General features: G+C 46.5%; 1 protein-coding gene across 2 annotated transcripts in view; it reads right to left on the bottom strand.

Moving 5' to 3' along the window:
• The window catches only part of DNTT (DNA nucleotidylexotransferase), a 189,770-nt gene that overhangs the window by 153,306 nt on the left and 13,241 nt on the right, over positions 1-23,223 (bottom strand). For both annotated transcript variants that reach the window (XM_014581825.4, XM_025179755.3), the window contains exon 2: positions 14,867-15,041. In XM_014581825.4, coding sequence (XP_014437311.3) covers positions 14,867-15,041 — 175 coding nt within the window. The remainder of the gene's footprint in view (positions 1-14,866; positions 15,042-23,223) is intronic.

Below are 23,223 nucleotides of genomic sequence, written 5' to 3'. Positions count from 1 at the left end.
ACAAGAGTTCACTCTGCGTGTGCCTATTCCTCTCGCTATTCTGCGTCATATATATGTTGTGCCTTTAAAATAAGGGTCCATACTGTATAAAAAAAACCCTACACAGAGAATTAGATGCTGCATGTGAAGGCCTCCTATGACCTATCTAAGGAATTTTGTTATAGTCAAAATATTGTGAGAAATTGGTTTTAACACAGGAATTATAAATACCATGGATGTAGAGGTAATACAAAATAAGATAAACTCCCTATCACAATTTCAAGACAGCCTCATTCTGAAGCAGGCACATGCCAATATGGATTTGGAAAAGCCTGAAAGCTACATGGAATATGTGGCAGTGGCTAAACATTTCTAGCTGGCTGTTACATAAAATACAAATGGAATTAGGGGATAAAACTGCAATAGACAGAAATGCAAATCCTCAGCTTGGCAACACTTGAACATAAAATATATTGAGTGATATCTGGAGATGTGATGGTATTAGCACATGCACTAAAATAAGGGAAAAGATCATTATTGAACACATATAGATACGAATGGATGCAGTATATATCTAACATGGTAAAACCTGACTTGTTAGTAAGGCTATGTCTAGACTGCAAGCCTCTTTCGAAAGAGGCTCTTTCGAAAGCATCTTTCGAAAGAGCCTCTTTCGAAAGAGAGCGTCTAGACTGCACGGAGAAATTTCGAAAAAGCGGCTTGCTTTTTCGAAAGAAAGCATCCAGTGAGTCTGGATGCTCTCTTTTGAAGAAGCCCTATTTACATTGAAGAACGCCTTCTTTCGAAAGAGGAACTTTCGAAAGAAGGCGTTCTTCCTCGTAAATTGAGGTTTACCGCCATCGAAAGAAAAGCCGCGTTCTTTCGAATTAATTTCGAAAGAACGCGGCTTGAGTCTGGACGCAGGGGAAGTTTTTTCAAAAAAAGGCTACTTTTTTCGAAAAAACCCCTGAGTCTGGACACAGCCTAAGTGAAATTGCTGTTAATTGCTCACCAACAGTCTGTGCAGACAGAGCTATGGAAGATAAGCCCACTCCCATAAATGACCGTGGGATCTTTTTGGCTACCTCAGGTTATAAATCAGTGGGCTGGGAAAGAAAATAAACTATTGGATACTCGGAGGAGCCCTCAGAAGTGGGTGTTACCACAGAACCATGTAGTATAAATATGTCACTGGGAACATATACATGGAATAAATTAAAAATATGTAACATGAGCTTTATATAATGAACAGTGTTAGTATGTATGTGTTACAAAATACTTCCTGGGAAAATGTAAAGATGGAAGAATGTAGATGCAATGCCAGTGTGCTGTATGTGAGCAACCACACTGACTTCTTACCAACATTAAAAAAGTATGGAGAACAATGGCTACCAATTCAGTTAAGCTTTCTGTTAACTTTGTTTTGGACTGACATGATTTGACTAATCACTCACTTAAAGAAACACAGATAATTCAGTTTTTACAACAGACACAACAAGTTGTAGGGAAATGTGTCATTAAAATACTGCATGAAAATGGAAACGTTAAAAATTGCTAAATCTAAAAAAAAAAATCACTGTATATCATTGGTACAATATTTTCACAGGTTGGTCTCCCAAGGGCATACTATTATGTATCACCCTTTGCTTATTGTATTGGTACTATGCTGCATTTGCTAAGGTGATTATGTATTAAAGTGACCCATTCAACTTATAAAAGTTGAAGGGTCAAAAGGAGGACAATGTAGGACTGCAGCATGAAATCACCCTTTTAATACATTATATCTACCAGTGTGACATTATGTATGTAACCTCATGAATTGCAGCCCAGTTTTTAGGAATGGGATTTGGGATTTGTTAGTAACCTGTTAAGAATTGCCTTTGGAGAATCTGTTGTTGTAACTTTTCTTTTCTGGAACTTTTTTTTGACATTGTAAATGTAACACCATTTTAAACTTTGCACTGCCTTAACTCTCTTTAAAATTAGGTGTGTGTCTATGTCAAAGGTGGGCAATAATTTCTGAAGGGGGGTCACTTTGCAAGTTTCAGAAGTGTCTGTGGGTCACCACAGAAAGGGGAAAGCCTTGGGCAAAAGGGGTATGGGCAGGAGAATTCAAGTGCTCTCCCACCCACCAGGCCTTGATTGGCCTGAGAGTGGGGGAGTGCATGAAGTCTTTGCCCACGGCCCCTGTCCTGCTAGCGTTATGCAGTGCATAGAGAGATCCGCCAACTGTTTTGAACAGTTGGCAGTTGCCTCTAGACCAGTGGGCACCAACCAGTAGATCAGGACCTATCGGTAGATCTTGGAGCCTCTGACAAGTGATCCTGACTGGTTTGGCTGGGAGACTATCAAGTGCTGGCACTTCAGCTGCTCCTCCCCAACTGTCTTGCTGGGTGGGGGAGACAGAGGTAGGGGGGCATTGATGTCACTCTGGCCCCCTCCCCTGTACCTCATCTTCACAGAGTGAGAAGGGTGGGGCCTTGACAAAGGGCTGGGGTACGGGCAGGGCCTCAGAGAAGGAACAGGGTAGGGATATTTGGGTTTGAGGTTGTAATGATCAGAAGGAGTGCTGATCAACACCCGGTGACTAAGGGCTAGCTCAGGTACCTAACAAAGGTGTCAGCCAGGGGGGCGGTTCAGGCAATTAGCCAATAAAAATGCAGGTAGGAATTTCAAATGGGAAAAGAGGGGTTTTTCTCTCTCTCTTCTTTGTTTAAGATCAGAGCAGTTTCTCCCAGATATTGAGGGAGATGGGACATACTTTCTCTCTCCAAGAATGGACTTCTTGAAATGTGTAAGTAGGGAAACATTTAGATCAGGGGTGTCCAAACTTTTTTCAAAGAGGGCCAGATTTGAAGAAGTGAACATGCGTGAGGGCCGGGTCGGAGGCGGGCGGAGAGCGCAGGGCACGCCGGCCTCATGGCGGCCCGGGGGCAGGGCAAACCCGCAGCCGAGCGGGGGAGCGGGGCTGCGGACGTGCCCTACAGGGCAGGCTCTAGGACCGCGGAGGCCATGGGCGGCGGCGGCGGCGCGGCCGGAAGCGGCGCGCTGGGCGTGCCAGTTCAAAAGAGCGCCGGGGAGCCAGGAGAGGGGGAGGAAGCGGGGGCCGTATTAAATCGGAACACGGGCCGCAATTGGCCCGCGGGCCGGACTTTGGACATGCCTGATTTAGATAGTCCATTGGGTTTATTGGTTTCTTTGTTTGGGGGTTTGGAAATCGTGTCTGAGTTGGCTAATTGTTTTTCTCTTTTGTAACTAACGATTACAGCCCAGGGACTTTCCCTGAGTCTATACCAATTGTGGCTATTTACCACCTAGCCAATTTTCTGTACTTGCAACAGTAGTTTTGTTTTGATGATAAAGGAGTTTTCTTTTTATTTTAATTAACTGGTATTGGTTGATTGTTGGGTCCTTAGGATTAAGTGCCTAGTTGCTAGGGCAGAGTCCATTGTTCTCTGTGGATTCCCTCTGTTTTCCCCACTCCAAGCAAAACAGAGATTGGGGCAGGAGGGAGAGCTTTACCTTAGTGGAAAAGATTCCCAAGTGATCTCTCTCCCTGAAAGAAAGGTTTTTATTTTATATATTTTTAATCACTTTAAAATGTGTTTGGCAGCACGGAACCAGTCTTTTCTTTTTCTTTTTATTCATCTCAGGGGGACTGAGATTGAATAAGTTTGTCTCTGGGAATCACAGAGACAGGTTTTGCGGTGTTTATTCTGCTAGCAGGCCCCCCATCTCTGCACGCAGAGTATCAGTTTGGGGGATTGAGCTGTGACAGAGGTAGATCCTGGACTGGCTTAAATTCAAAAAGTGATCTCATGCTTAAAAAGGTTGGAGACTACTGCTCTAGGCGCTGCACGTCCCTGGTAGCATGAGGAGGATTAGAGCATTCTCCCCACATCCCCAAGCCAATGAGGGCCTGGGACAGGAGAGCCATGAAGTCTCCTCCCACGCCCCATCAAGAAAGAGACAAAGAATCACACAAAGAAAGAAACAAAAACTGATGGCGGAGTGGAGGGAGAGGGGGGACAGAAGGACTTTAGGGAAATATTCTCTCTCTCTCTCTTTCTCTCCTCCCAGACGTACTCCCTCTGGGCAGTCCTTTCGGGGGTGGAGTGCTGGCGGCCCAGAAGCTGCATCAGGAAGGAGCCAAAGGGAGGCTTTTCCCTTTGTTTGGGAGGCTCCTCACCTTGCCTCCCAGCCAATGGGAAGGGCCTTGGGGTGAAGTCTCTCACTCCCCTCTCTGCCCTACCAAGGACACATGGTTTCCTCTGGTACCGTGCATCCTTGGCAGGGAGAGGAGACTTTGTGTGCTCCCCCTGCTCACAGGCCAATGAGAGCCTGGGGCAAGGAAGCACGCAAAATCTGATGCTCCCCACCCTGCCAGAGGTGTGTGGCTCCTATGGTGCTGTGCACCTCTGGTGGGAGGGGGGAGGAGACTGTATGCTCCCCCATCCCCAAGTCTCAATTGACCTGGGGATGGGGAAGCAGTAGAGTAGCTGTGGGCCAGATCAACCAGCTTGGTGAGCCAGATCTGGCCCATGGACACAATCTTGCCCACCGCTAGTCTATGCAAAAGTGTGAATGTGGGATGTGTATGTAAAGAAATCAGTCCCTGAAGCCAGCCTGTCTGGAGCCCAGCTGCCAGCACTACCTTGATGGCTGAAGAACAGTGCAAGTGAGGCCTGCCAAAAAAACCACCCAAGAAAGAGAGAGAGAAAGTGAGACAAAATCTCCATCAAGTAAAGATCAAAGTTCCCTCTGCCATTAACTGATGACTCATGGTGATACAGTGTCCTGGGACAGTGGAACAGGACAGGTTCCATGGACTAAAACATAATAAAAGATGGGAGCAAAATTATAGAATTGGGTCTTTTTGTTCTACAGTTACCCTCCAGGAGCATCAGTGCACACTGACACGACCTAGCTTCCCTCCTCATGTCTAGACAGTCTGGCCAGTGGAACAGCATGAGCAACTGAGGCTGATAATTATATTCCATCTGTAGAACTGTGTACAAGAGGCCCTTGACTTGCAACGCAATTGGTTCCAGGGGAAGCGTCACAAGTCGGGGGTGTTGTAACTCGAACCCTTATTTATGATAGGTGCTATGCATCATCGTAAATGTGGGCCAAAGACATAAGTTTCCACCCCTTCTGCACTTACAAAAATGGTTGTAAGTGTGGGGGGTCGGAACTCGGGCAGTTGAAAGTCAGGGGCCTCCTGTATGTATGAGTGCCAGGTAATTTTAGTAATTAGCAATAGTAAATGAATTCTGCCTTTACAATAAACGTGGCATATTGCCTTATCACCCTAACAAGACTCTGCTAGTTCTATTTCTACAAGTATAACTGTAGTTACACAAACCTAACCTTCAGAGTAGATGCAGCAAGGTTGATAAAAGAATTATTTGGCTTACCTACTGCCACTCAGGAATGCAGACTATCTACATGGATGGAGAAAGCCATTCCATCAATATAGGAAGCATCTAGACTGCTGTGCTATCTCCAGTAGAAAGGAGCTAAATGCCACTGCTTCCTTTGTTACTGAAGCAAGTTTCCCAAACTAGAATTTCTTTTTTTTTAACGTTAAGATTGAAAGAAAATGGACAGTCATTCCTCACATACAAGCTGAACTGGGTTAACATTGGAGAAGTGAGAGGAAGACAAAAATTAGGCTTATAATGGGAAGCTTGCTTCCACCTGAACTATGGAAAGATGACCACTTTCTCTGTAATGCATATAGGCAGGGACAATTTCATCCACACTAAGTAAGCTTTCATATATATTTTTTATTTCATGTAAAAGCTGTCATAGGATCTGAGCCAGTGGAGACTAAGGATTAATGTAGTTATGTAATGATACTCTCAGCAACTCAAGGTGATTTTCATGCTACTGAAGAAAAAGAGAATTTACTGACAATTTTCGCTGTCTATTTTGAAAGGAAGTTATTGTCTGTCTGTCTGAAGCTATTCTAGTGAATAGCGAAGGGTTTCAGTGAGGGTCAGCAGCATTTCTCTGCTACTCTTGCATACTTTCACGAATGATACTTTAAAACTGATTTTAAAATCATAAGCACTGTGATTGATTATAGCCAATATACTGCCTGCACTACAATACCATTGGGAAGGTTGTGAACAAAAAGAATGTTACTGAATGGAATATATAAGAAGGCATCAGCTTTATTAGGTTGTAAAGCAGGGGTGGGCAATAATTTGTAATGGGGTAAGTGGTCAAGGGCCACACTACTATGGAGGGGATGTGAGGTCTAGAACGGTGGGTGGGGTGTAAAAGGGAGCTCAGGATAGAGGACTGGAGTGCAGGAGGGAGTGTGGAGTCTGAGAGGGACTTTGGATGAAGAAGGGGGTTATGATCTGGGGCAGGGGCTTGAGGTCCAGGAAGGGCTATGGGTCCAGCAGAGGATTCTGGCTTGGGGAAGGATGATAGGAGGGAGTGCAGGGTCTGGGAGGGACTTGTGACCTGGAGGATGTGGGGAGAGGAGATATAGAGGATTTAGGTGTTGACCTGGGGCAGAAAGTTTAGGGGGGAGATAGGGTGGCAGAGGCAGGCTCTGGCTGGGAGGTGCAAAACTTGGTGGCTCCAGCCAGCAGCTCTGCAGGAACCTGAGACAGGCTTTATGCTTGTTTACTGGGCTGACTGCTCCATGTGGTTCTGCTCCAGCACGGGGAGGTGGGAGGGAGGCTTCGCTTGCGGCCTCTGCCTCCAGCAAAATTTCTCAGCTCCTATGGACAGATCCTGACCAATGGGAGCAGAGGAATTTTGCTAGGGGGTGGGTACAGTGTGCAAAGCTAACCTTCTTCCTCCCCAGCCATCCAGAGCTATTAGAAGCCAGCAGCATGAGCTACTATGGAGTAAGGGTGCGGGCAAGATGGCCGCGGGCCAGATCCAGCAGCTTAGTGGGTCGGAACTGGCCTGCTTGCCACCTCTTGCTTACCCCTGCTATAAAGACAGCTCTCCAAGAACTATAGTCCTGAGAAGAATAATTCATAGTGCAGCTGAATCCAGGTAGCAGGCAGGTAGATTGAGAGCATACTGGGATTGATAATAAAGAAGAAACTCTTTCTGAGTATCTAAGGGTGCATCTACACAGCATCCTAAACTCAAAATAAGATACCCAATTTGTGCTACGCAAATTGCGTATCTTATTTCAAAACTTATTTCAAAATAGCTTATTTAAAAATTTGGTGCATCTTCACAGCACCAAATTTCAAAATAACACGCTATTTCAAGCCATCCCTTATCCTTTGTGCAACAAGATTTACCAGGATGGAGAAATAGTGCACCTGTTATTTTGAAAAATATTTTGAAATAAAGAGCAGCTTGTTAGCCGTGCAGTGTAGATGTACCCTAAGAGAATGGTAAGCTGGCACATAAACATCCTCTTCCTGCCTCTGGAAAATTATTTGAGCTTTTTCCCCATCTTTAGTATCCACAAAGGTTATGTTTTTAATTAACAAGACCTGCTTATACAATTAACAGAACAAACCTGGGACAGAAATCAGTAGAAAAAAGTATGCAACTATAATTACTGTAGTCTGATTTGTAGGGACTATTAAGGTGCCAGCATGAATACTAAAGAAATTGTCTCCTATCATCAACGAAACATAAAAGCAGGATTTATATTGCTTTTTAGTGGGGAGAACAGATGGGAGATTATTGTTTATACAGATTATAGGAGAAATCCAAATATCTCTGTCCAGCAACAATTACACTGCAGTTCCCCAACCTCACACATTTTGCCTTGTCACTGCCAGCCAATTTACTGTAATGTGAAGAAACGGCTACCCATAAGAATGAAGAGTATCTATTAATCTCTGTTCCATAGCCAGATCTCTCTTGCCCATAAAATGCAGGTTATGGTCAATTAAATATAGGCCAAAACAATTTGAAAATGCTCTAGTATGTAGTTCTCCTGGTTGCTTTGATATAATATCTATGCAACTGCTACAAAATATTTACAAATATTTTCCATTAGGGTGCATGTGAGAAAAGGGTTTTAAATCTATGAAAGCTCTGTGTCTTCTCCTTAAATTTCCCTGCTATGGTGCTTGTTGCTTCTATGTATGGGAAGAATGCCAGCCCATCATACTTTCCTTTCCTCTTTTACAGAAGTATAAATACTGAACTCCTGATTCTTTATATAAAATATAAAATATCTAACTAGAGAAGCCCACTTTGAGTCTTCAGGTTTTCCCCAAAATAAGTACAAGTTAATGCTGCTCTCATTTTCCGTCTTTTTTTCCGAAAGAGAGAAAAATTCAGCTGAATTTGACCCTATAAGCCCATGTAGCAGAAGTGAATCATTAGGATGGCCGCATACAGAACAGAGGAACTCACGGTCATTCCTTTTACCGTGATATTTTCAGTGTATCTTGAGCCAAAGAATGGCTTGGTCTCACTGCAATTGGTTATCATGTGAAAGAGTCCTTGGTTCATGGCTGGCCTTGGAAAGACCTATTTTGTTCTATTTTATTTTTTTTTAATTACTCAGATACCACGAGTGTATCTGGACTACAGGGTTTTGTCGACAAAAGTCCACTTTTGTCGACAAAACTATACTTGCATCTACACTACCGCCGCATTCTGTCGACAGTAAGTCGACAGAACGCAGCAGTTTTGTTGACGGCAGTAAACCTCATTCTACGAGGAATAACACCTTTGTCAACAGAGTTCTGTCGACAAAAGTTAAGTGTGGATGCAAGGAAGAATTTATGTTTACAATAAAGGCCTCAAAGAAGAAGCTCTGGTGGACACTCCTGCCACAGCTTTCAGCTCTATTGTTCCTGCCTGTAGCCATCTTTAAAAGGCACAGGCACCCAGGATTAGCATTCTGGCAGCAACCCAGCTGCAGCCAAGACCCTGAGACTGCGCTGCCCTTTCTGGTCAGGTAACTCGGAGCCATGTCCCAGGGACAAGCCCCCCAAGACTTCCCTGGCCCTTCCAAGGACACATGCCCACAGGAAGCCGGGGCGCCAAACACCAGGCATCCTTCTGGTCTGGGCCCAAGATAAAAGTCCTCTTGGAGCTCTGGTCTGAGAAGGAGGCTCTTCAGGCCCCACAGCAAAAAAACAAACCTGAAAATAAACTGCTGTGGTGTCCGGGAAAACAGGGCAACCACAGCAAAAATGGCAGCAGCTTTGCTTTCCCTCTAGGAGGTAGGCAAGCCAGAAGCAGGAGCAGAACAACAGCTGTCCAGGAGGATCCCTTTAAGCACGCGTCTCTGCAAAGAGCATGCAGCAGCACCTGGACTTTAAGGGTATGCCTAGACTGCATCCCTCTGTCGGCAGAAGAATGCAGATTAGGCAGGTTGACATTGCAAATGAAGTGGGGATTTAAATATCCCGTGCTTCATTTGCATTAAAATGGCCACCGCTTTTTGATGACATGGCATTTTGTCAGCAAAAAGCGGCAGTCTAGAGGGGGATCTGTCGAGAAAGAAAGTCTTTTTCGACAGATCCTGTAAACCTCCTTGGAGGAGGCATAAGAGATTTGTCGAAAAGGCTGTCTTTCTCAACAGATCCCCCACTAGACTGCCGCTTTTTGCTGACAAAGTGCCGCATGGGCAAAAAGCAGTGGCCATTTTAATGCAAATGAAGCATGGGATATTTAAATCCACACTTCATTTGCAATGTAGACCTGCCTAATCTGCATCCCTCTGCCAACAGAGGGATGCAGTCTAGACATACCCTAAGGCTGCCCCTGTGACCTGCCAGAAGCACTTCCGGGTGCCTTCTTTTGTCAATAGAGCATCCAGCAGTCTGGATGGTTTTTGTCAACAAAGCGGATCGCTTTTTTGATCCGTGTAATGCAGTCTAGATGCTCTTTTTTGACAGAGGCTTTGTTGACAGTATCTGTCAACAAAGCCTCTGTTGACAAAAGCCTGTAGTCTAGATGTGCCCAAAGAGACACACAAAGTAAAGCAGAATATCTGCACAAAGTAAAGCAGAATATTAGAGAGAGCGAGAGAGAGCGAGAGAAAGAAAGAGGGTACATCTACACTTGTCTTCTAGTTCGAACTAGGGAGGCAAATGAAGGCGACCGAAGTTGCTAATGAAGCATGGGATTTAACTATCCGGCGCTTGATTAACTGAGTTGTGGCCAGTCGCCATTTTGGAAATTGACTAGCCCGATTTAAATTGCTGCATATAGAGGCAGTACTCCAAGAAAAACCCCTTAACTCGAATTAACTGGTACTCCTCCTACAAGGACTGGTACTTCTCACACCTAAGAGATTTAGATACTTATACAATGAGGGGTACCAGTTAATTCGAGTTAAGGGGTTTTTCTCAGAGTATCGCATCTATACGTGGCAAGTTAAATCGGGCTAGTCAATTTCCAAAATGGCGACCGGCCGCTACTATGCTAATCAAGCACGGGATATTTAAATCCCGCGCTTCATTAGCAACTTTGGTCACCTTCATTTGCTTCCCTAGTTTGAACTAGGGGGCAAGTGTAGATGTACCCAAAAAGATTTCAAATTTTTATACACAGTGTATTGTGTGAACATAAGCCAAGTTGTACTGTAATGGTAAGAGTGTGCTGTGGAGTAAGGAGTACATTTACAACTCTTATGCAAGAATGTACTAGTAGAATGAGTGCAACTTGTTCATTGATTTAATACAATAACAGTTTTTATATGTTATACATGAATGATTTCATTTCAGTCTCTTTCAAGTGAAGATAACCACTAGACACACAACCTTAAGCTCTGCTGGTCACTGTATTTAAACTGAAGAGTGACCATGCTCAGTTGGATGCTTTCTATTATGTCTTTCACTTTCTATCTTCTGTCTTCAAGTCTTGGGTTATCTAGAGTCTGAACACATTGCAGTCAGTTATTGATCAGCACCAATGCCTGGACATTTCATACAATATGGATAGTATGGCTGAAATTTTCCAGATCCACCTAAGAGATTTAGATAATCACTTTAATCAGATTCAGACATCCAAATCTCAATAGTGATTTTGAAAATCCTCCATTTCTTCTGGCTGATCTCCTCAGATTCAACATATTTACTGTTCAAAACAGCAACACAACAGTTTTTACCGTTTTTTGCAAATGTAGTGCCATGTTAGAGATCTTACAATATTGGTTCAAAAAGGAAAGACATAAGAGAGCGCTAACCTTGAGTAAATGTAATGGGTAAAGCTGCAATTTACAATGTGCTGCAAAGAGCAAGGGAGCTTCTTAAATATTAAATCATCTCTAAATTTACCCTAATTTCTGAGTAGCGTCCATGATAGGTGTGGCTTAGCTTAACCATGGATACTTTTGTGTTATTTGTGAGGATATGCTCGTACCTTTCTTTAGTAAAGGGAATGCTCAGTGCAGAGGATAGCAGCCCAGGAATCTGTTGCTTTATTCAACTATATTGCAACAGAGGGGGTGAAGACAGACATTAACTAAACTGGAAATAAAGGAAGAGTGGTGCATGACTCCAACCCATAATACTTTGAGTATCCCAGTTAATCCTTTTATAACCACTTTACTGCTCTCCATCTTTACAGGACTGCAGTACACCATGAAGTCTACCACAGTCCAAGCTAAATCTCTCAAATTAAGTTACTGCAAATAAGTGCTGAAACTTTGCCAACTAACGACTAAATTCCCCCCCAAATAATCAGAAGTTACAGATATTGTTGACCTTATGGCAGGCCAGATAATTCAGCAGCAAGGTCAGCCTGACACATTTTTATTAGCTATGTTGATCCAGGCTGCACAGATCGAGATGGAAAACTCATACTAACAAGCTCTGCTTACTTCCAGAGCTGTATGAGTGGGAGGGAAGAGGGGAAGATTGGGATTGGCTCCTCAGGCTAGTTTTCAGGTTTCCTTTTGTTTTGGGGGATGCTGTCTGTCAGCAGCACATGAAATATTTCTTCCGTTCCATTTACTATGCCTCATGACAGTCTTATTTTTCTTCTTATCCTCTTTGTCTTTAAAGCTTCCTCACTATCTTATGTGTTTTATTGACATTAGCCAGAAAACAACACTACATCCCAACATTTGAGGACCCCCCACTTGCATTAGAACATCTGAGAAGGCTAACCTGAGAACCTCATTGATGCCTTTGTCAACAAAACTTATTTAAACAGGATGATCATGTGGGGTGCATTGAGGATTTCTTTACTGTAGATGCAGCAGAAGGCCTAATAAGTAGTTTACAAAACTGAGAAATATTTTTATTTTTCCTTTTCAGATAAGGCTTAATCAGTCCAACAGAAGAGCCTAGAAAATGTGACTGCAACTTGCAGCCACAAATGCTAATTATTACTGTATGGAAAGCTGAGAGCTCCGATCAGCTTAGTTCTGGTTTTTCTATTGTATCCGTCACTTCAGAAAGTATCAGAGTACCTTATAAGGTATTCACAACCAGAGAAAACAGTATTTTAAAGAGGTTTTATTTAATTTATTACCTGGGCTGTGTCTACATTGGCAAAATTTTGTGCAAAAGCAGGTGCTTGTGCGCAAAATCTTGACGCCTGTCTACACTGGCCACGAGTATTTGCGCAAGAACACTGATGTTGTAATGTACAAAATCAGTGCTTCTTGCACAAATACTCTGATGCTCCCGCTCAGGGATAAGCCCTCTTGCACAAGTATTCCCAGGTATATTTGAATGCCCTTAAAAATCACAGCTCATATAAGCATATTTTCTTGAAAATCTGAAGCTGTGGAGATTTAGAAATTGCCAAAATTAAAAAATGAAAGTGAATAAGAGAGCTTTTGATTTAAAACTGTATCTCTCAGTTAAATTCTCAACCAAATTTGAAGGCTAAGTTTTTGGGAAAATTTCAGTTAAGTTAAGTTTGAAAGTAATCCAGAATTCATATCTTTGTGACCAGCCTCTCTGAGAGATTGCATAATGTTTTAATTATACGGGATTTTGTTTTTATTTCTGAACAGTATAAATGTATTTTACATTCTCCCTTCTTCAGGCTCAGTGGCAAAGGAGTATTGAACATATAAATACATGCTACGGTATTATTCTGAGCCTGAGAGCAATAGTGCCATCTGGTGCACTCATTTTTTAAAATCTTACTAAACATCTTAAATCTCATCAGAGTCTAGATTCTATATCAGATTTTGGAGTCTGGCATTGGAAAGTGACCCAGGAACCACAATATTTCAGGAGTGTTTAATAAATAGATCATTCTTCATATTTTAATAATCAAGAAGAAGAAAAATAAGACAGACATTGCTGGTTCATTTTTAGATACTATATATGGGTATGTCTACACTACCCCGCTAGTTCGAACTAGCGGGGTAATGTATGCATACCGAACGTGCAAATGAAGCCCGGGATTTGAATTTCCCGGGCTTCATTTGCATAAGCCGGCCGGCGCCATTGTTAAATGCCGGCTTGTTCGAACCCCGTGCCGCGCGGCTACACGCGGCACGGGCTAGATAGTTCGAACTAGGCGTACAAATAGTTCGGAATGGCTTGCTAATTCGAACTATCTATCCCGTGCCGCGTGTAGCCGCGCAGCACGGGGTTCGAACAAGCCGGCATTTAAAAATGGCGCCGGCCGGCTTATGCAAATGAAGCCCGGGAAATTCAAATCCCGGGCTTCATTTGCACGTTCGGTATGCATACATTACCCCGCTAGTTCGAACTAGCGGGGTAGTGTAGACATACCCTATATTATTAAGCTATACACTGCAGATCTTTGTAGTGGTCCCACTGTCCATCATTTTCTTTAATATAGCTCTACAATGGTTCTACAGTTATCTAATCCAAGACCTTTGAAGTCAATTGATATCTTATTGATTTCAAAGGGATCTGGATCAGGCCACTAGCTCTGCTGACAGATTTTTTTGACTATGTTGTAATAATACTTGGTCAGTCATTTTTGGGGGGTGGGGGGTGCACAAATTTTTCCTCTGTGATATTGTTTATAGCAGTACAGTACATGAAACAATGAATTCACACTACTGTGGCTCTTTTGAGTAATGTGGATTGCTAATTTCACTCTGAACCACTGAGATCTGAGTGTTTACTGCTGCAAATCTTACAGTGGTACTAAGCAACCATCTAGAGTGCATAGCTTGTAGGGGTAGTTTCACAGAGTGCAGCCTGAAGTGGTACTACAGAATAACACTATATAATCTGAAACCCAAACTGCAGTATTACCTCATCATCTACAATGCAGTTCTAAGAGTGGTTTACTTATGTTACTTTTCACAACATTAAGGATCACATAATAGGGGATACTATAGTATCGTCTTCAGTACAGATCCTGTTGTGATACATGTATTATTGTAGTGTATTATCCAAGTTCCACTACCACGTTTTTCCTCACACGTAACAAATCTGTAATAATAGTAAGGAACAATGACTACCCTTTTACACAGAGATTACATTGCCAGTCCCTTCATAGACTCTCAGGGCATGAAAATCAACTTGAAACAATACAGATTTTAACATTTGTATATTATGCTGAAAATGGGAAATATTCCAGGAGTCATTAAAATGGGATATGTATCACCCAGCTTAGTTACATTTACCATGCTGTCTGAGGTACTTAACACATATAGCCAAGATAAATGCTTGAGTGAAGTAAGGTTTTCTTTTAATGTCACCAAATTTATATTAATTATTAATATTATTTCAATACTAATATATCAAATCACTACTCTCAGATTACTATCTCTGAAAGGATATATCAGATTACTATCTCTAAAAGGATTTTCCTTTTAATTTATGTATTTTTTCAAGAAAGCATTTAAAATAGACATTCATATATTTAAATGAAAATGCTCTACAACATCAACTTTACACCAAAGCACAGTGAAAGTTGCCTGATTAGTCTAACTTTTAAGCTTATTGTCAAACAGCCTGCACTCATACTGAAATATCTAACTTACAATAAGTTGGTATTTTTTCTCTGAATCCACTGGTTTTCCAGCTTCCATGCAAGCCGTGAACCAAGAGATATCAAGGAGTTTGAACCTTGAGCTGTCCCTCATCTTGTGTCCTCTCAGCCATTCCAGAACTTCAGCATAAGAATTGTTCTCTGCCACAATGTGAGTGACAGAATCACTATAAAGAGGAAAAATTAAGATGAAGTTTTATTTTTTTGAATCCAATTCTAGATAGCTACAGTGCTGCTATTTCAGTCTTGATATACACTCCCTGAAAATTGTCATATGTATCATATGTCAGGAAGCAGGAAATGTGTCATGTTTTCATATCACAATATATGTTTTCCATTCAATGAACCTAGCTTAAGAAAAAATTAGCATGGCATCTTTTATAAATGCAGCACTTTGGTCCTTTCAGCATCATTTACCTTCTGTGAGACGCTCTTCTGTTACATTTATTTTTTGCCACTTGAAAGATATTACACAACCAATGTTATAATGAAGAGCTGTTTTATGTTACCTGCCAGCCCTGGGAAAAATAAAATTCCAGGTTAAAGAATGAGAACTTTGTAATAACATCCTCTTAAAGTTCCACAGTTGCTAATATTTTTTTATAAAATTATATCTTCTGTACCTAAATAAGGTACTTAAAGGACATTAGCAATTGTGTATATGACAGCAATCTTATGAATTATCAATCTTGTCAGAAGGCCACTTCCTGGTTGTTAATATATTATAGGTTGAAAGTCTCTAGTCCAGCATAATCTGTGGTCTGGCATGATTTTAATTAGCCTAATATCCACTTATCACGGATATGGCCAAGTTTCCCACAGTCTCATAAGTTTGTTTACAGCCACCAGTCCTGGCTCTCAGTGTTCTGTGCTGTTATTTAGCTCTAATTTAAAATCTAATTGTTTTCTAAGAGCCCAGTTGGCAGAGGAAGTGTTGGTAATGCTGCTAGACACTATTGACCTCCTGTGGTTCTGAAAACTCTCTGGTTTGGCACCTGTCAGGTCCCAAGAGTGCCAGACAAGAGAGGTTCAAGCTGTAGTTTCTTAAACCTATCTAGGTTTAGTTTATCTTAAAACTGACAGCTTAATGTAAGAGAGACAAGGTGAGTGAGGTAATATCTTTTATTAGACCAACTTCTGTTGGTGAGAGAGATAAGTTAACCTGTGTAGCTTGAAAGCTTTTCTGAACCAAACAGAAGTTCGTTCAATATACTATATTACCTCACCTTATCTTGTCTCTAATATCCTGGCACTGACATGGCTACAACTGCTCTGCAGATTGTACAATATATCACTAATATACCATATGATAGTTATTTTTAGATTGTCATAGAAATGTGGGACCAGAAAAGACAATACAATAACATTTTACTTTCCGTACCTGAAATATGTGATAAAGAATTATTAGACATTGTATGAAGAATGACTATACACCTCAGCTTCTAGAGATTTTATGTTCTATTCAGCCATTCTATCCTTACACAGAAGCAAAATGCAGGACAATGTAGCACTTTAAAGACTAACAAGATGGTTTATTAGATGATGAGCTTTCGTGGGCCAGACCCACTTTAAGACTCACTTTAAGTGGGTCTGGCCCACGAAAGCTCATCATCTAATAAACCATCTTGTTAGTCTTTAAAGTGCTACATTGTCCTGCATTTTGCTTCAGCTACCCCAGACTAACACGGCTATATCTCTATCACTATCCTTACACAGTTATGTTTTTACTGCATGTAAGGCAACAAAAAGACAAAAAATCTTATACAGTGAAACCTTTGTTATCCTGTACTCTGTTAACTGGCATTGGCCACAAGCACAATACTGTCACATCTTCAGGTGCACAGGCCTGGCTTGGTTTACCATGATTGGCATAATTTTTTATTTAAGAAGTACTAATCATCTTCAACTCAAAATAGAAATGTGAGACCCACTGCATCACATTACAAAACTACCAATATTAAAAGCCTGAGTTTTACTATTATTGTCCATTGTTTTTTCCTAGGTTGATGGGGACATTCAGATAACCTGAATTTTTAGATAACCGGAACGTCCTAATCCCCAAGCATGCCAGATAACACTGTAATTAACTTTTAAAAACATAACAGTGCTTAGTCAACTGTAGTTCTGTCTATGGTTCTGAGCATGAAGGAGATGCCAATTTTTTCATCACATAAGGAACTATCATAAGTTCCCATCAAAATATAATGCATAGATGTTAACAGAGTACTCAATTGTCTCTTCTGTTCCCGTGAGTGGAGGTGAGCCAGCTAAGTGGCTATTCCCTACAGCATGTGGAAATTTGGCATTTTCTCTCTTTCCACAGCTCAGGAGAATATTTCTTCACCAGAACATGGCACTGAGTCTTTGTCTACACAGCAACGTTATTTTGGAATAACTGACATTATTCTGAAATAACATAGTCTATGTCTACACACAAGCAGTTATTTTGACAATGTCAAAATAATGTTGAGCTGGAGAACTGCTTACTCCAACTCTTGTAACCCTCATTGTATGAGACATAAGGGAAGTTGGGGAAAGAACGCTCCTTCTTGAAGTAACTGCTGCATAGACAGAGCCGAAAGTCAAAATAAGCTGGGCAATTAGCATAGCTCAAATTGGTTGCTTATTTCGAGTTTAGCCCTGCTGTGTAGATGTGCCCTGACAGAGCTCTACAGAGTAAAAATCAAGGTCCAGGAGTCAGTGCAATGCCATATATGTATATATGCAATACATGTATTGTATGCCCCAGAATTCACAACGAAATGTTTTATGCTAGAAGCATACAAAAGCCCTGCATGTAATCAATCTGTTCACGTTTGGCTGTCTTTTTGTTGTGCTAGCAGGGCACGCAGTACTTTAAGTTGCATCATGTTGCCTAGGCAATATGAATCTTCAGGCAGCTGATTTCCTGGCTGGCTGCACATCAGAAAAAAGTAGCTAAGGCATGCAAGTGTACAGCTGAATCATTCATGATACAACAGAGCTAGCGGTACAAACTTTTCTTGCTAGTTTGCTTGAGAAAACTTCAGATATTGCCAGAAAGTCCCAGCTTTTGATTGTGCTGTATTATGTGACCAAGAATGGTAGTGAAATAGAATGCTTGGCTGCTTTTCCTGATATTAGTAACAATCAACCTGTTAAGCAGAGCAGAGAAGGTCTGATTGAATTCTTCAAATATGTGGTGTGTGACGGGGCGCGCCTCCCCCACACCCCGTCCGGCGGCCCGCCCCGCACTCAGCCCGCAGTCGCGCTGTCCCTCCTGGGCGCCACCCAGGGAGCGCGGCGGCACTGCGGGGCCTGTTCCCTGGCCGCGGCCCGGATAACGGGCGGCGCGGCGGAGGCGGGGCTACGCCCGGACAGCAGCGTAGGGCGGGGGCGGAGCCCCGGCGACGTGACGGCTGACGTCGCCGGGCGCGCGCACGCACGGCAGGGGCGGAGCCTGGTGACGTGGCGCGTTGCGTCACCCGGGCCGGACGCCGGCGGGGAATTCAAAAGGGGAAAGGGGCAGAAGGAAGGGGGGGAGAGCCCGGAGGAGCGAGGAGGAGAGGAGGGAGTCGGAGAGCGAGTGAAGGAGGAAGGAGCGGACAAGGGGGAGAGAGCGGAGGCGGGAGAAAGAGCGGAGGAGGAGAGGAGAGGAGAACACAGGAGGAAGGAGGCACAGGGCACTGGAGGAGCGGCACACAACACGAGGAGGAGGGGAACGGAGGAGCACAAGTGGTGAGGGGAACGTCAAAAAGGGGGCAAACAGATTCACGGCGGGGAGCAGGACGGGCTCCCGCGTTACACGTGGTGGAGAATGTGGGCACTGAACTCTAGATAAAAGCGCACAACCCCAAACAACTCACCAAAAAAAAAAAAAAAAAAAAAAAAAAAAAAAAAAAACCACGGGTGGAGGAGGTTACGGTGTAACAGGACGCACAGCCGAGTAGAACCGCGACTGAGCGTAACGAGGAGCCATGGACGCGGCCGACGTGTTCAAATGGCTGACGGACAATCAACACCAGCAGCAACAACAGCAGACGGCCCTCCTCCAGCAGTTGGCCACGCAACACCGGGAGCAGCAGGCCCAACTACTACGTGACGTGACGGAGCAGTTCCGGACGCAACAGGACCACTGGGTGAGGCAGTGGGAAAATGCGGGCCGGGGGCCAGCCCCAGCGGTCGTGGGGGAAGGGGCGGAGGGTGGGGCCCTAGCCCAGCTCCCCGTAAGATTGACTAAAATGGGCCCTGCCGACGATCCCGAGGCCTTTCTGGTCACCTTTGAAAGAGTAGCCACAGCCGCCCGGTGGCCAGAACAACATTGGGCTACGCTACTAGCTCCGTACCTTACCGGCCCAGCTCAGCTGGCCTATCGGAGTCTAGATCCACGAGATGCCCTACATTATTACAAAGTGAAAGAGGCAGTCCTGGACCAGCTAGGGGTCACCCCCGAGACCTATAGACAGCGGTTCCGGCAAGAAAAATACACCCCGGGGGCCCGCCCGCGAGCCATGGCACAACGGCTCAGGGAGGCGTGTTGGCGCTGGTTAGAACCCGAGCAGCGGTCAGGACCCCAGGTAGCGGAGACGGTGGTCCTGGAGCAGTTTATACACATCCTTCCGGGCGAGGGGCAGCGGTGGGTGAGACGGCACCACCCTACGTCTCTGGCCGACGCGGTAACCCTAATGGAGGACTATATGTCGGCCGAGGGGGGCCGGGAAGGACCCGGGTCCCGAGGGGAACACTCCAGCGGGGCAGCAAGGGAGACCAGACCCCCGCCCCGGCAAGGGGAGACAAGGGGACCGGGTGCCCCCCCCAGCCCCGGCCGCAGTGGCAGACGCCTAGCGCCGGTGTGGAGCCGCCCTGTGAGGGAGGAGCCAATTCCCCGCCCAGCTGCCCAGGAAGAGCGGAAGATCAACCCACCCCCGGCACGGGGTCCCGGGGGAGCGTGCTACCAATGCGGCCAAGAGGGACACTTCAAGCGGGACTGCCCGCTGATGGACTGCTCCTTCACGCAGGTAATGACAGGGCAGAGCAGGTCGGGGCCCCAACCCGCGGGAAGGATATTACGTCAGGTGGAGGTAGAGGGCCAGGTAGTCACCGCCCTCGTGGACTCAGGTTGCGGCCAGACCCTGGTCCGGGCCGACCTAGTCTCCCCCAGGGAGCCCCGGGGGCCCCCCGTGTTCGTCCAATGCATACACGGACGCGTCGAGCCATACCCCACTGTCTGGGTGCGCTTGAAGGATGGGGGCTCGGAAGGGAGGGCCTACGTCGCCCTTGTACCGGGACTAATATATCCCGTGCTCCTTGGAAGAGACTGGAGCGGGTTCGGGCAGGCCCTCCGGGAGTGGCAGGGAGATCAAGCCGCCTTGGCCGGGGAGGATACAGAGGCCCCAACGAGGGAGCCGGGAACTAGGGCCGGGGAGGACCCGACCGACATAGAGGGTGAGTGGTCCCCCGACTTCGTCCGGGAACAGAGGGAGGACCCCCTCCTGCAGCAAGCATGGGAGAACGCAACCACCGGGGCAGAGGGAGAAAGGGGCTACCCACGCTTCGAGATCCAAGACAACCGCCTATACAGGATCACGGAGGGACGAGAGGACGGGGAGGTGATCACGCAGCTGGTCGTACCAAAGCTACATCACAGGCGGCTGTTGGACCTGGCCCACAGCAACCCCTGGGGCGGGCACCTAGGGTATGAGAAGACGGTGCAGCGCCTACTGCAGCGGTTCTATTGGCCTGGCATATACCGGGCGGCTAAAGACTTTTGCGAATCTTGCCCGGAATGCCAGAGAATGGGACCAGGGAGGGTAACCAAGGCCCCGCTCGTGGCAATGCCGGTGATAGATGTCCCATTCCAGAGGATCGCCATGGACCTGGTAGGACCCTTGGAGCGGACGAAGAACCGGTACCAGTATATCCTCGTGGTAGTGGACTACGCAACCCGCTACCCCGAGGCCGTACCCCTTCGGAACGCTACCGCCCCCACGCTCGCGAACGAACTGATTAAGATCTTCTCACGAGTAGGCATACCAGGAGAAATCCTCACCGACCAAGGGACGAACTTTACCTCGGCGCTCATGAGGGAACTGTGCCGCCTGCTGAGGGTAAAGACCTTGAGGACATCGGTCTACCACCCGCAAACCGACGGGCTCGTGGAGCGGTTCAATCGGACACTCAAGGGAATGCTCCGGAAATTCGTGGAAGAGGAACCTAAAGAGTGGGACCGAGCCCTGCCGGCACTCCTGTTCGCAATAAGGGAAGTACCCCAAGCCTCCACAGGGTTCTCCCCGTTCGAGCTCCTGTATGGTAGGCAGCCCAGGGGGATCCTGGATATAGTGAGAGAGGCCTGGGAGGCGCAGGAGACCCGAGTACAAGGGACAGTACAGTACGTCCTGAGGCTCAGAGAAAGGCTACGTCGGGTAGGCGAGTTCGCCAAACGCAACCTGGAGGAGGCGCAGGGGAAGCAGGCCCGCTACTATAACCAGAATGCCCGGTTGCGCACCTTTCAGCCCGGGGATAGGGTTCTCCTCCTGTTGCCCGAACAATCCTCAAAACTGTTAGCTAGTTGGCAGGGCCCCTTCGAGGTGATCAGGAGAGTCGGGGACGTGAACTATGAGATTAGGATGCCCGGGAAACGGAAGACAACCAACATTTATCACGTCAACCTGCTTAAAGCATGGCGGGCCCGGGAGGCCCTGGCGGGGTGGGGCTCAGGACCGAGGGAAGGCGAGGTGGCCGCACGGCCCCACCTGGGCCTAGGCCTCACACCAGGGCAGAGCAGGGGACTACAAGAAACCTTGGGGAGGTTCTCTCAGGTCCTGACAGAGACGCCAGGACGGACCGACCTGGTCCAGCACCCCATCGTGACCACACCCGGTCGCCCCGTGAGGGAGCCGGTCAGGCCACTGCCCAGGAAACTGTGGGGGACGGTACGTGACGAAGTGGACAAGATGCTGCGGTGGGAGGTGATCGAAGAATCCCGCAGCGCGTGGAGAAGTCCCATCGTACTGGTCCCTAAGAAGGATGGCACCACCCGATTCTGCATTGATTTCAGGAAGGTCAACGCGGTGTCTGTGTTCGATGCCTACCCAATGCCGAGGATAGATGAGTTGTTGGAGCGGCTGGGGAATGCCCGATACTTGTCCACGATCGACCTATCGAAAGGGTACTGGCAAATCCCACTGACGGAGGAGGCCCGCGAGAAAACCGCATTCTCCACGCCGTTCGGCCTGTACCAATTCAAACGAATGCCCTTCGGCCTCCATGGCGCCGCTGCCACGTTCCAGAGGCTAATGGACCAAGTGCTCCGGCCTCACGGGGCATACGCAGCGGCCTATATCGACGATATAGTCATCTTCAGCGCAACTTGGACCGAGCACCTGCGGCAAATAGAGGCGGTGTTATCCTCCCTTCAGGAAGCCGGGCTCACCGCTAACCCCGCGAAGTGTCAGTTTGGCCAGCGGGAGGTGTCGTACTTGGGGTACACGGTGGGGGGAGGACAGATACGGCCCCAAATCGGGAAGATGGAGGCATTGCGAAATTATCCCCCCCCCCGAGCACGAAGCGCCAGGTCCGGCAGTTTTTGGGGCTCGCCAGTTATTACAGACGTTTTGTGCCCGACTTCGCGTCCGTGGCGGCCCCATTGACGGACCTAACCAGGAACGCGGCCCCTAAGAGGGTGCGATGGGACCCCGGGTGCGCCCAGGCCTTTGAGACTCTAAAGCAGAGGCTAACTCAAGCCCCCGTACTGGCGCAGCCTGACTTTTCCCGCCCATTCATTTTGCAGACGGACGCCTCCGAGCGCGGGCTCGGTGCGGTATTATCCCAGGGGGAAGGAGAGGAAGAACATCCTATAGTATATGTTAGCCGCAAGCTACTCCCGCGGGAGCAGCAGTATTCAACGATAGAAAAAGAGGCTTTGGCGGTGAAGTGGGCTGTTGACATGTTACGGTACTATCTCCTAGGCAGTACGTTCACGGTGGTGACCGACCACGCACCCCTCCGGTGGCTCCAGGCTATGAAAGACGCCAATCCCCGCATCCAGAGGTGGTACCTGGCGCTGCAGCCCTACCGGTTCAAAGTGAGCCACCGGGCAGGGAAAGACCACGGGAACGCAGACTTTTTCTCCAGGATACCCGAGGAGACCCCAGAGACACGAGGGGAGGAGCGGGCAAACCTGGAGGGGGAGGTGTGTGACGGGGCGCGCCTCCCCCACACCCCGTCCGGCGGCCCGCCCCGCACTCAGCCCGCAGTCGCGCTGTCCCTCCTGGGCGCCACCCAGGGAGCGCGGCGGCACTGCGGGGCCTGTTCCCTGGCCGCGGCCCGGATAACGGGCGGCGCGGCGGAGGCGGGGCTACGCCCGGACAG

The sequence above is a fragment of the Pelodiscus sinensis genome, chromosome 8, assembly GCF_052426305.1.
Source record: "Pelodiscus sinensis isolate ZL-2025 chromosome 8, ASM5242630v1, whole genome shotgun sequence".
Lineage (NCBI taxonomy): Eukaryota > Metazoa > Chordata > Testudines > Trionychidae > Pelodiscus > Pelodiscus sinensis.
Note: the sequence above shows the minus strand (reverse complement) of the source record. Positions and strands in the feature narration are given on the sequence as shown.